A 14,281-nucleotide genomic window follows, 5' to 3' on the forward strand; every position below is an offset into this window, starting at 1 on the left:
AAGAAATGATTCTTAGGGTAGATCCTTAAGAATAAAGAAGATAATGGGGTTGGGAAGTTGGGTTAACTGTTTTATGATTAAACATAATAATTATACTATTGTGGGTTGAAAACCTTATATACTCACCAGGTTCCCAACCTGACCCATTCATTTTATTTGTATCTCATGTATCGATACGAAGACAAATTACACTTAGAGATTAAAGGAGATGTAAATCATTAGTGTAAGTGAATGTAAGGTCTGTTTATGCTTATGTTTTTGTATTGACGATGACATCCGAACGTTTTTCTATATAATGAAAATGCATTTATTCAGAAATTTTTTGATAATTTACTTATCATATTTTTTGGAATAAATTCCGCAAAATATTTCTTCAAAAGGATACTCTGATTTTCAAAGAAGGCATAAATAAATTGGTCTTTTCTGACCGTGAAATTAGGGATGTCATAGTTGGTAGCAGAACATTAGTTTAAGCGAACTTGGAATTTGTAGGATTTCTAGGCTTATACTTAGAATGCTAAGCGATAATTGTGAGACGAATCTGTGCTATATAGACACAAGCACTAGCTTATTTTAGGATGCCTAAATTGATTTTATGTCCTAATTGATTTATGTATAGCTCTAAAATGCCTTATATAATTTATGATGTTATTTTTTGATCGGATATATGGTCTATTGCCGACCGGATCTGTAAATTTTTTGTGTTTAGATTTCTAAACGTTTAATTATGGTATTAGAACTGGTATGTAATTTTTTGGAGTGATAAGGAGATTTATACGTCTATCGTAAATTAATCATTCTTATCTTAATTCTCGTCGCTATATACTTAACATCTACTAGAGTGTATAGATCGAAATGGTGAGAACTCGAAGCGGATTGGAAAACAGTAATCAGTAGCCTAAGCGACAAGTGATTAAGTGTGCACCAGAGGTCACAACTGCACCCGAGCCAATCAAGATGGAAGGAGTCCAAGAAATGATTTAGGCTATGATGGTCGAACAAAGGGAAGAGAAGAGACTTATGTTGCTTAATAATAGAGATAAACCTATTTTGCCTATTGTGCAGCCCGAACTAAATAAAGAATTGTTGGAGGGGGGAAATTACAGTCATACAGTGAGTCAAATTGAACCACGGGTAGTTAGAAGAATTAACGAGGATGAAAAAATTGAAAGGAATGGATGCAAGTATAAAGACTTTACGACTTGCAAACCATCAACTTTTATTGGGAAACAAGATACAATCAGGGTTATGGACTGGATCTCTTAGATGGAGCTAGCTTTCAAAACATGTTGTTGCAAGGGCAAGCTACAAACCAGTTATGATGTGTGTTAGTTTAGGGGTGGGGTTGTTCATTGGTGTAATACTTTAGGAAAGATCATAAGCCCCAATGAGCCACTACAGTTGACATGGACATAATTCTTGTTACACTTTAAACGCAAATTCTGCTCAACCTAAAACATGTTATAGCTAGAGAAGCTGTTTCTGACATTGAAAAAGGGCAATATGTCCATTGATGAGTATATCAATTCCTTCACAAATAAGATGGAGTTTTCTTTGCGCATCGTCCCTAATGAGCTAACAAAATCGATAAGTAAGCAAAGGGACTACCATCGGAGTACACTGTGCTAGTACGCCAGGCAACTACCGTTGAGGCATCCATCTGGGTTGCTAAGTCTGTTGAAGAAATGATTAAAGGTAGAACCGCCAACAAGGTTGAAGTTTGCGAGAAGAGGAAATTAGAGGGATCTTCAAGGTACAAAAATAACAACATGTTCTCAAAGTCTGGAGGAGGAGGAGGTGAAGCAAAATGGTATGAGAAATGCAAAAACAAACACTCTAGAAAATATGGCGATGAGGTGAGTTGTTTCATGTATAGGAAGACTATTCATTATGCCAATGAGTGTACATTCAACAAGAGGGTGTGTTACAGATGTAATGAAGAAGGGTACATTTCTAGGGACTGGCCGATGAAAAATGAAGCAGCAAGACCGAATGTGCCACCAAAGACAAAGGCAAAAGCATTCCAGATGATCCTTAATGAAGCAGGTGACAATGCAAGGGATCAGGAGTAAGGATCTATATATCCGAAGATTAGGATATGTAGTAGCCATATAGATAGTATCACTTGGTGTAGCCTAATATAAGAGGCATAATGTAGGGTGAACTTGAATACCTATGTAATCGTTTCAAGAAAAAATATAAACCTTAGTTATGTTATTCGATGTGTTAAACGACTACGTGAAATTCTTGTATAGTGACTTAGAGAACTGCGAGACAATATTTGGTATGAGTATGAGTAGGTGTGAAAGGTAGTAGAGGCCTATACTATTGGAAGCACGTGACTCACACTTGAATCAGGGAAAGAAACAAGGTTACCAAGGCACTAGTATTTGATTCTGTTTTGTTCATGTCTTTCGTTACCATTGTTTCGGTAATGATTTAGAAGATGATTATTATTCCAACCCTACTGGTCATATCATGTCGAGTCCGACTAAGATATGTATTCAATGTTGTTTAAAGAACCATGTTCGATGTAACATCCGACTTAAGCCAAAAGATTGAAGTGAAAGATAATTGAAACGATCAATAGAAGCATCGCGATCGTTGTTAAAGTAAGAAAATTGTAGCTAGAAGTGCTACAAGCTAGAATGTGATTATATCATATTAGAACATGAAGGTATGTATATTCCAGTTTGGAATTTGACTCTAAAAGACTAGAGTCTAAGCATTGCATCATATGATGAGAGATCATTAGAACATGACCCATTGGTCTGTTTAGGAAGGAGCAGGAGCCTCCAATAAGGATTTAGTTTGTAACTCGAAGGTTACGACTTAAAGTCCAACATAGTACGAAGAGCAGTTGCAAGATTGAGCATCGTCTGCAGTCAAGAAGTCCAAGAGTTAGATACTCATTTAAAGAAACATAAGAGTTACAGTTATTACCTAGGATGAAAAGATAATTTATGGAGTCATTATAAATGCCCTGCTTTATTGATGATTCTGGGACGTAATCATCCTAAGGGAGAGATAACTGTAACGCCCACAGATTCAAGCAAGTTAATTTAATTATAATAAGTGTTAAAAATGGTTTTTTATAGAAATATTATTTAGCATAAATAATCTTAACCAAAGTATAGTATATTTCATAAGGATTTCGTACATATAAAGAACACTGAAATCCGACTTGTAACGAAGTAGTTATGAAGCATCGAAATTTTGCGACAAAACTGACACAGCGTCGTGTATCGTAAAAAGTAAATTTTTGATACACTACTTTTTAGCCTTAGAGATTTACACAAAAGTTGTATTATATGTTAAACCGAGAACGTACATTAAAAGAACGTCCAAATCTAACATCGTTTAAGGAAGTTATGATTTTTCTAAGATTTAACATAGGAGTACACAACACGGAAATCGAATATTAGATCGATCAATTTTTAGCCGACACAACCTAAATGAGAATTGAATATCTCTTTAATAGGAGCTCAACTATATAAAGACAGTCGAAAACGGACGTCGGATGACAAAGTTATGAATTTTTAACGAACTTTAACTGTCTAAGCTAGTTAAAACATAACTTTATGAATAAATTCAAAATTAGCCGACGAAGTCTAAACGAAAGTTGTAGATCACATCGCTACCTACGCATGGATATAAATAATATCAAAAACGGAGCTCGTATGAAAAAAGGTACAAATTTTAGAAGATAATTAGTTTTTGGAGTGACCAGCGAGTGACCCGTGGTGCGATCTGAGCCACTGATTTTTCCCCACGCCCTGCCACCAGATGGTGACACTTGGCACCTCAACATGATGAGTAAGGGCTCAGAACTTGCCGTCTTGGTCAGCTCCCAACCTATAAATAGAGGCGCAAATCACCACATTTTGTAACATCCCGAGTTCAGGAGCGCAAGTTCAGGGTTCAAAGTGTAAATGTGAAAGAGCAACTCGGCGAGTACATGGGTGGACTCGGCGAGTAGGGTCGCGATTTTGGTCGAGTGTTTAGTGACCAACTCGGCGAGTCGGTGGCTGGACTCGGCGAGTTGGTGCTGAGTGGAGAAAACCCTAATTTGGGGGTTGAGCCGTATATAAAGAACATGATATCCTCTCCCCTAGCCTCTTTACCTTCCCCCTTGAGTTCTAGAAGCCCTAGATTCGTGTGAGCCTTCCTTGTGAGAGATTGGAGCCTTTGTGGAGGGAATCTTGGGGAGAAATCGAAGAGCAAGGAGGTTAGAGCAAGGGGCTTTGCAGAGATTTAGCTTATTCTTCAGTTGGAGCTTTCATTTGAGGTAATAATCTTCTGTTTGAGCATTTGTGCATCTAGATCCATCATTTGTGGGGTTTTGGGGGCATAAATGAGGTCCATCTCAAGTTTGGTGTAAGATCTGAGGTTGCTACCTAAGATCTAGGTTGTTAATGATCCAGAAAGCCATAAAGTCTATGCTCAAGAGTTGTTGGTGAAGTTCTTTTGTCCCAAACCCTAGCCCTAGAGTGTAAAATGCCTAGATCTCTTTGGATTCACGTAAAGTTTGCCACTTTACGTGATGGATGGGTTGTAGAAGGTTAGATCTGTGGTTTGGATCAGTTGCATGGCCTGGAAAGCTTCTGTATGGATTAAGATCTAGAGGTACTCGGCGAGTCACAAAGGTGTACTCGACGAGTTGCTAGAAGATGGGCAGGAACTCGGCGAGTTGGAAGAACAACTCGGCGAGTCGGTTGCAGATAGCCTTGGACTCGGCAAGTCTGTTCTTGGACTCGGCAAGTCTGGTCGAGGGGTCCTAACCTTCTTCTGGTTGAGCAGTGAATCGGTGAGTCAAGGGAGGACTGGTGAGTTGAGTGCGAGGGGACTCAGAGTTGTTGGACTCGGCGAGTCTCGGGGTGACTCGGCGAGTTGAGTCGCGGTTTGGGGAAGTTCTGTGCATGGGGATTCGGCGAGTCATCGGGTTGACTCGATGAGTAGAGTCAGTCAGGGGTTGACTTTGACTTTGACTTTGACCAAGGGTTGACTAGTTGACTTCCAGGGGCATTTTGGTAATTATTGGCACTTGTTTTGAGTTCAGTGCTTTGGTGTTGGCTAGTGGTGGAGATCGTGTCAGTGGTCGGAGCAGCTTGGGCTTATCTTTTCAGTCGGCAGTTGCGAGGTGAGTTATCCTCACTATATCGATAGGGTCTATGGCTCCAAGGCCGACCCTTTATCGGATTGTGATCCGGGTATCGTTGTTATGTTATTGCCTTGCTATGTTTGCATCCTGGTAGTTAGGATGGTATATGTTAGAGACCTGATTAAGGTCGGAATCCTGGTATATAGGAAGACGCTATGCTAGTGACCGGTTAGGTCGGTATCCTGGTTAGGATTATGCTATGCTATGTGATTTGCTAGATCGTTTTGATTGAATGTGAATTGTTATATGTTTGAATGTTTATGTGCACATGGTTGTTGGACTGGGGTTGGGTTGAGGTGGGTCCTGCTTTGTGTTGTAGGCCAACATACCCAGGGCGGACCGGTTATCCCGAAGGCCCAATGAGCGGTCCGGATAGGCTATAGCCCCCAAGAGGACGGACCAGACGTGCCGAGGATCGGAGAGTGGACCAGGCCAACTGAAGGCCCAGTGCGGGCAGACCAATCATACTGTAGACTCAATGTATGTGGTTAGACTCGGAGAGTAGACTAGGTGGATTGAAGGCCCGGTGCGGGCAGACCAATCACACTGTAGACTCGATGTATGTGGTTAGACTCGGAGGATGGACCAGGTGTACTGAAGGCGCAGTGTGGGCGGACCTGTCACACAGTAGACCCGAAGTGCATGGCCGTTTTGTGTTATGTTATGATATGGCATGTCGTGCGTGTATGGTATATGTGGTTGGTATTTTGGGGGTATCTCACTAAGCTTTCGGGCTTACAGTGATGGTTTAATGTTTTTCAGGTTCTTCAGGAGACCGTGGCAAGGCAAAGGCGTGATCGTACCGCTCCTCATGATTATGTGTTCGATGTGTTTCTGGGAAGACTCTGATAATAATTGTATTGAAAACCTTTTTGTAATAACTTAATGAAACCCGGTTGTTTTTGAAAAGTTCAAATTGGTTGGAATTTAATGGTCGTTACAAGTTGGTATTAGAGCCTTGGTTTGAGTGAATTGGAGGAACATTCATGTGAATCCAGTCTCAAATCAAGGAAAGTTTTCAAAAGAGAATTTAAAATGGTTTTCAAAATGAGTAAAGGAGGACGTGGAGGTACGATCAGCCGGAGGCAGTAAGTAACCCCAAAATACCATACATGATATTTGTTTTTGAGCTTTGATAGAACAGCATGCTAGTAGTAGGCTAGGGATCTTCAGGATTTCATGATAATGTTGCCTGATTTATGATGCCTGTTAGCCTAGGGTTTCCTATGTGGGAGACTTCCAGTGTTCCTCTAGGAGTGAGGGTTGAGTGCTTGTTATGTATGTTCTTTACTAGGGTGTTGTCGTATACTTGATACAAATATGGGTAGGTGTGGAAGGTAGTATGGGCCCGTACTACTGAAAGCACAGGACCTATACGCGTATCAAAGAACCATAACCTCTAGGGATAGGTTGGGGGTTGGTTCCCGGGTTAGTGGGAAGTATCTGAGATCTTGCGATGTTTTCAGTATGGAGGTTTCGAGGCATGCTGGGAGCAGATTCGGGTCGGGATCGGGAGCAGGAGAGGGCGGTCAGGGTGGGTCAGTACCGCCCAAGGTTATTGGTCAGATAAGCACAAACGAGTTGGATGCTAGGATTCCTGAGAACCTGCATGATGAGGTTGCTGCTTTGTTCCGGACTGAGTTGCCGGAACTGTGTGGGTCGATCAAGACCGCCATGTTTGAGTATTTTGATGAGCGCTATGCGACTCTCACAGAGACGGCTGCCGCGATGGCTACAGCAGCTGTAGCAGTGGCAGCAGGAGGAGTCGGTCGAGGTTTTCAGTATCGGGACTTCGATAATACGAAGCCCCCTACCTTCGATGGGGTTCAGGACCCGATTGTTTCTATGGGATGGTTGTCGGACGTGGAGGGGTGTTTCTTCACGTGATCATGCCCTGCTGATCAAAGGGTGAGGTGTGCTCTGAACCTGTTGAGGCTCGGGGCGAAGGATTGGTGGAGATTGACCACGGGGTCGTATTCGGATGCGCAGAGGGCTGCGGTTTCATGGGATCAGTTCCGGGAGATGTTTACCACTCGTTATTTTCCGCGGGTGGAGAAGGATAGGTTAGCCTAGGAGTTCCTGGAGCTGAAGCAGGATTCGGAGTCGGTGACGGAGATCACCAGGATGTTCACTGAGAGGGTGATGTTTTGCCTTGAGTTCGCTTCAGAGCAGGCTCAGATGTCCGGATATCTGAGTATGCTCAAGAGGGATATCAGGCAGCTTGTGTCTACGCAGATGTGCGAGACCTTGTTAGAGTTGCAGGAGGCCGCCAGGCGGCGTGAGTTGGAGATTGAGTTGCAGTTGCGAGAGCAGAGGCAGGCTCCGGTGCAGTCGCAGCCGGCGCCAAAACGTTCCAAGACCGTTGATTCTAGATTGGGAGATCAGAGCAGCCACACTTGTGGAAGGTGTGGGAAGGCCACACCAGAGTTTGTAGATCCGGTGGTGCATGCCGCAAGTGCGGAAAGGAGGGGCACTATGCTAGGGATTGTCGGCAGACAGCCCCGGTTCGGGATTTGATGATTTCTTATCATTGCCATCAGGTTGGACACTTGAGGGTCAACTGTCCACAGCTTGCTATAGGATCGGTGCAGGCTCCAGCACCGGCTACTTTGAGGATTACGGGTGGTGTTCAGGGTGGAGCAGAGCCCCTAAGGGCTCAGGGTCAGCTTTCTAGCTCACAACAGAGGAGGTCAGGGCAGTGCCGGATGCAGTTGCGGGTATGTTTCTTTATTGATGTCTTGTTATCTTGTGATTATTATGAAGTATTGTATATCTGCTAGTCTCGTTGTGTGATTTTTGGTATTGTTTTCGTTGTTCCTTGAGGGTTGTGGTATGGTTATGGGTGTGGTGCTGGGAATTTTCGTTGGTTATCATTCATGAGGATTATTAGTGGGAAATCTGGCTCATGGTTTGAAGTCGGGTAGCATCTGCAGTCTGAGGGGTGGTTAGCTGAAGGTCGGGTTCCTTTCGAGCCCGAGATTATCAGCGTTGATATGTAATATTAGGAAGGTTGCTCGTTCTAGCGGGAATTGGTTCGCGTGTAAGGGATTGTGTTATGTATTGTTGTTTCGGGAGGTCAATGATGACGACCAGTGGTTGATAGTCAGTGCTCTAAGTGGGGGAGAATTGGAGAATTCCCCGGAAGATCGATAAGTATGAGAGGTTGTTTAGCTGTTGGGATTCAATACTGGTTCTGTCAGTCGGGCGTAGGCTGGTATGAGCAAGTGTCAGACAGACGGGGTGAGATGCAGACCAAGGGGATTGATTGTGGAAGGCCTGGGATCGGGCCGGGATTGAGTATGTAGAATGGAGATAGAGTCTGGAGCCCCTAGAGGGCTAGAACAGTATGCATCGGAGAGTTTCCCTGGAAGGATATCTCAGGATGACGAATGCTAGTTGAGCGGTCCGGATAGACTGAAGGCCAGTGGGTGTACCAGTCAGGTTGAAGGCTCGGAGAACGGTCCAGAGAGGCTGAAGGCCCTGGAGGGCGGTCCAGACCTGCTGAAGGTTCTGAGAGTGGTCCAGATGGGCTGAAGGCCTGGAAAGGCGGTCCAGTTATGCTGACGACTCTGCACTTGTTGGTAGGTCTGTATGAAAATATGGAATGAGTATGTCGTGATGTGGTAGCATCAGAAGGTCTGGCCCCGGGTATTAATCGTGATTAGTGGAAGGTAGTGCATGGACTCGAGAGTCCTTGCGAGCAGATTCAGAGCATGTGTGGTGCATGGGATAGCGGTTATGCTATAAGAAAATGGTGTAGTATTGGGCGAGCACCGTGGCGCTTTTAGTAATGTCAAGGCAGCCAATGGATTTCCTTGGTAAGGAAACGGAAAGGAATGTAGCTCCGAGAGGGAGTGTAAGTTCATGGAAGTGAAAGCAGTAGTGCGGAGTTATGATTGGGGTGTTCCAATTATGGTTTTGAGCAGTGTGTTGTGGCCGTGGTATGAGATCACATCCGAGTTGGATGTCTGTTGAGGTCGCGGAAGGAATTCCACGGGTGTAGAGCCAAGAGGCTCAGAAGGGATGCAGGGATGGAATCTTGGATTTCCAGTTTGATTTTGATCGAGGAATTATGTATGTGCTGGAAATTCATCCTGGGGATGTTTGGAGGTGTCGTCAGTGTATCGGGTTTTCCCAACCCGAGGATGCTTGAGCCAGTTCTGCATGGGTATGAGAATGCGGGGGAGAACTCATGGGAGTTGCTCTGAGGCTGAAGGATGTGTCATCCTGTCCGCATGGAGTGGATATAGTTGGACTCAGATCGGGATTCCGGTGGTTTAGGGTTATCACCAACTCGTATGAGTCAAGTGATTGCTGTGATTTGGAGCGAGTAAAGTATCATGGAGTGGTACTCGGTTGATAAGTGTGGTTATCAGAGGATGAGGCCAGTGGCCGGCTCGAAGCGGTGGTCAGGACACCGCAAAAAAGGGAAAGTTGGGTTTTGGGTTTCGGTGGTTGTGTCTTGAGGAACCTGGTCTGGTTGATGCTCGGTGGTGCATTGCGGGAGTAGTGCTGGATTTGAGTTGCCGCAGGCTTCGAGGACGAAGCTTAATATAAGTGGGGGAGAATTGTAACATCCCGAGTTCAGGAGCGCAAGTTCAGGGTTCAAAGCGTAAATGTGAAAGACCAACTCGGCGAGTCCATGGGTAGACTCGGTGAGTAGGGTCGCGATTCTGGTCGCGTGTTTAGTGGCCAACTCGGCCTGTGTAGAGCCTGGTTCCTTGTTAAACCTTATTGTTAGTGAGTTATGGTTACCCTAATTTAAGTATAACTTATGTTTAAGTTCATTATCGTTATTATGAACCCATAAACAAGATTTATCTGTGATTTACAATTTTTTACTGATTGATCTACTTACAGTTGAGGTGTCTACAATGGTCACGTTGGCATGGTTGTTGGATTTCAGAAAAACTATATGTCGAAATGGTCATACCTCCTAAGTTTCCTGCCTGGCTGATCCTTACTTGATAGATCATGAAAGTAGACTTTGAGTTAATGATAAATTTAGACTAATAATTAGTCGCAATAAATATTAGATAAAAATCTAGTAATGATAATATTATGTTTCGTCGAAGGAAAAGAAAATTGTTAGAAGCGAAGCGCTACTCGAATTTCGAGTCGTCACATGAACAAGTGAGTGTATAGTTACTTTCATCTTACATATAGATATGAAGTGTTAATATAAATTATGTGTTATATGTGCATATTATCTGTGTTCTTGATATCTATGTTGGATAAACCAAATATATATGTTTTATTTAATTTAAACTATGTATGTGTTTTATACCTATAAAAAATATTGGGTAAAGATGGGTAGATGAATCATGAGAGATCAAAGATGATATAGATGGACATTGACAGCTATGAACTTAGTGCTCTATAGATAAAAGGAAATATAAATCATTAGTGTAAATAAATGTAGATCATTATGTAAATGAATGTAAGGTCTCTTAATACTTATGTTTATGTATTGACGATAACATCCCAACGTTTTTAATATAATGAAAACACATTTTTTCGGAAATGTTTTGATAATTTACTTATCATATTTTTTTGAACAAATTCCGCAACATATTTCTTGAAAATGATACTCTGATTTTCGAATAGGACATAAACAAATCAATCTTTTATCGCTGTGTAATTGGGGATGTCACATATCGGACGATTCTTATAAGGAAGTTCAGAGTACTCGGCTTAGGAGTGGTACTTTTTGGTTTGGAGTACACCCACCGGAGCTTTATATTGCCAAAGGCTAATTTTTTTAAAAAAAGAATAAATAATTTTCTTTTAGAAATATATTTACCTACGAATTTAAAACCACATATTTTCTCCTTTTATTTGAATTACATTCTCCTATACTTTCTTTATATTTTTTTTCTTTCATTCCATTCCATTTAACATTTTTCTCTATAAATTTCAATCCAAATTTTTAAAATGGATGTAATTACTAAACCAGTTGTATCCGCAAAATGCTCCCAAATCGAAAAAGTGGCATTGGCTCAAACATACATTGACACATTTGACAGTAGGCACGTGAGTCAAAATAAATTTTCATATTTTTGGCGATCAGTTTTATATCATTCTTAGCAGCAGTTTGGGGGTTCGAATTGTTCAACCCATCAATTTTTTTTTACAAAAAGGAAAAATATGCAAGCAAAAGTGAAAGAGTTTAATCTTATTTTCACTCAAAAGATAAATACCCGAGAGCCCAAAGTTTCCGACAAAGAAGTTTTACATGCAACAAAAAATGTGTATGGCGAACACCATAACATGCAGGCTTTTCGGCACAAGATGGCGTGGATAATTTTACAATATCACCATTCCTTTTTTTTAGAATTTAAGGATTGCTTTTAGATTTGTCGTTTATGGTTTTTTAGTTATTACGTTTCTCGTTTGTAGTTTGCTTTTAATTTATATTATTATAATGTAGTTTTCTATTAAATGTTATTTTTAATATTTTTAAATTAATTTAAGTTTATTTTAATAATTAAAAAATTACAAACATGTTATGTTATATTTAATTTTGTATTTTATATTTTAAGTTTATTAAAAATAATGACGTGGGTAGTTGGTTGAGTGAGTTGTAAACTATGTGTTTTCATATTTTATGTCTTTAGAAAAATGAAAGAATAGGAAGAGGAAAGTTGAAGTGGATCGAGTGGTTTTGGAGGTACACTCCCTCCTCTGAAACAAAATCAAAGGTCGGCTATACTTGTAATTTCCATATCAATCATTTTTACATAATATACAAAAAGCGATTATGCACAGCTACCATTAATTCGAGATAATTTATATAAAAAGCTAATAATTTAATTAGTTATCTTTAATATATGATATTATAACTTTGAACATGCTTAAAACCATTTTAATTAAAATCATATGTACAAGGAGCTTGCGTAACCACCGTCATTGATCCGCTGTTGGCTATTTCTTACAAGGGCCGGTCCTTAAAATTTAATATTTTCAAAGGCCCACGAAAAAAAATGACCCTTATCTTTATTATATTTTTTTATTTTTAAATAAAAATAAAAAAATATAATAAAGATAAGGGTCATTTTTTTTTTCGTGGCCTTTGAAAATATTAAATTTTAAGGATCGGCCCTTGTAAGAAATAGCCAACAGCGGATCAATGACGGTGGTTACGCAAGCTCCTTGAACTTATAAAGTAACATGAATGATTATACATACCAAAAGTTTTATTTTTTTATAGATACATCTCGTCACACTAATTAAGGCTTATATTCGATTCCAGCTCCATATTGAAGTCATGCATATACAATACAAACTAAACTACAATTACGACAATTGTTTTATTGTTGACAATAAGAACCTCAAGATCCTTCGTGTTTAAATACACAAATACGACTTGCAAGTTCCTGTATCTCATGGTCGCCTGCCACGCCTTTAAACTTGCTAACGTCGAGTTGCTCAAGTTCCTGGCACCCTTTTAGGATCATGATTAGAGCGTTCCTTTCAATGACTGAGAACCTTAAATCTAGAGTCTTAAGGTGTGGCAGCTGAGACGCTATGGCTAAAGCCACATCTTCATCCAACAAAGGAACATAAATACTTAAATGATTGAACTTTCGACAGTGCTTACTAATGTTGGCAATGGTTTTCTTCAATCCGATCAAGGACGCAATTTGTAAAGCCTCTAAATCTTTCCAGTTGCAGATAGAGTTTGATACTTCAAAGTTAATCACATAGCTCAAATAGCTCGGTAAAACCAAAAGCTTTAAACAGGGGCATCTACATATCAGAAAAGAAAAAACAATAGTAATTTGGAGGACATGATTTAAAGGTGAAAAACGATACCGATTTTGTGATTTCACACATGTGTAAACTTACCGTTGAGCGATCCATGCAATTTGGCCTTCTTTAAGAAGCGATTTAGGGTGAAAGACAATCGCAGTTACAAGTCCATGGCTACGCCCGATGGCAAATTTAACGAACTTTTCAAAAGACTCATCTGCATATTTGGTTTGATCATGTGGCACCACAAGGCAACAATCAGACCATGAATCCTTGTCTAATTCCAATCTTGGAATCGGATGTTTGGAACTTCGTAAACAAGGAGATTTAGTAAAGACGAGTTGTTCCCAACATTGAGGATAGAATGTAGCATCATACCAAGACTTGCAGACAAAAGGACAAGTCTCTACAAGTGATTCAATTCCGACTCTTCCAAAAACCTCAACCAGACAGTGAACTGGCAGCTCGTTCCAATCTCTTTGTTCCATCTTCGAAAAACCAAAGAATCAAAATATATTAGATGTAAACCATATTTTATTTTTCTAACTCTAATTATGAATATAATAATTAAAACCAAATAAAATATTCAATGTACAGTATTGTGTATTTGTCGTAATGTAAAAGTGTATATTATTGTAATTTTGTTAGATAACTCAAATCATATCGGGACAATTATATAATATGAAAATTAAACTAAAAAGTTAAAGGTAAATGAAATTATTGGTTCAGGGAAACCCACTTGTAAGCTCATAATCATCAACTACTTTCCTTTTTCAATTTTTTATTTGACCATGAGAATAATGCTGATCACCTTTCTCGCAATCTAAGCAACATGCTTTAGTTGAACAAAATCATGTTATAGGAGATGAAGGAGCATAAAAGAATCAACTGAAACAGTATAAAATTGGAAATTAAAGAATGAAAACCAATCGATAGATGCTTAACGGAAGAATATAGACAACAAATGGAGTTGATATGGCTCAGAAATAATACCAAAGAATTCCGACCAGGATGGAAAATGGCGCACTATGTTAGTATATAATGGCTGATAAGAGTTAATATATATAATGTAAGATATGTGTTATAAAGACAAACATTTATTAACATATTGTGGAAGATATGTTTTAAGGACGATGGATCATTATTTAATGGCAGAAATGTATTAATATATAGTGGCGCCATGCTCATATATCGGGTTCGAACTTAGCCTCCATATTTGACCTTTGAACTAATAATCTATGTGGCCGTTGACTCCGGCCGCTAAAGTAAAATCTAATCACAGTAAAATAGTTTAGGTTGGTTCATACCAAAAATGTGTAGTTTGTATGTTATATAATGTTATAATATCAATTAGAGAAATAAAAACAT

At 40.1% G+C, this 14,281-nt stretch overlaps 1 protein-coding gene across 4 annotated transcripts; it reads right to left on the reverse strand.

The window, feature by feature from the left end:
• Window positions 1–12,381: 12,381 nt before the first annotated feature.
• LOC111895910 (F-box/LRR-repeat protein At3g48880) lies at window positions 12,382–14,047 on the reverse strand. Of its 4 annotated transcripts, none has more exons than XM_023891958.3 (4): window positions 13,907–14,047; window positions 13,725–13,801; window positions 13,010–13,401; window positions 12,382–12,910 (listed from the first exon to the last, which is right to left on the reverse strand). In XM_023891958.3, exons 3-4 carry the CDS (start codon window positions 13,399–13,401, stop codon window positions 12,493–12,495), a joined length of 810 nt encoding a protein of 269 aa, XP_023747726.1. In that variant the 5' UTR covers window positions 13,725–13,801; window positions 13,907–14,047; the 3' UTR covers window positions 12,382–12,492. The 4 variants fall into 4 exon arrangements, with proteins under 4 accessions (XP_023747726.1, XP_023747724.1, XP_023747725.1 ...); XM_023891956.3 differs by having other exon boundaries at window positions 13,653–13,801; XM_023891957.3 differs by lacking the exon at window positions 13,725–13,801.
• Between the last annotated feature and the right edge of the window lie 234 nt (window positions 14,048–14,281).

The sequence above is a fragment of the Lactuca sativa genome, chromosome 6 (genome assembly GCF_002870075.4).
Source record: "Lactuca sativa cultivar Salinas chromosome 6, Lsat_Salinas_v11, whole genome shotgun sequence".
Lineage (NCBI taxonomy): Eukaryota > Viridiplantae > Streptophyta > Magnoliopsida > Asterales > Asteraceae > Lactuca > Lactuca sativa.

Excerpts from the sequence above, each read along its gene's own strand:
- LOC111895910 (XM_023891956.3), bottom strand. Across the intron at positions 12,911-13,009 it reads ATTGCATGGATCGCTCAACG|ATGCCCCTGTTTAAAGCTTT; the intron begins GTAAGTTTACAC and ends TCTGATATGTAG.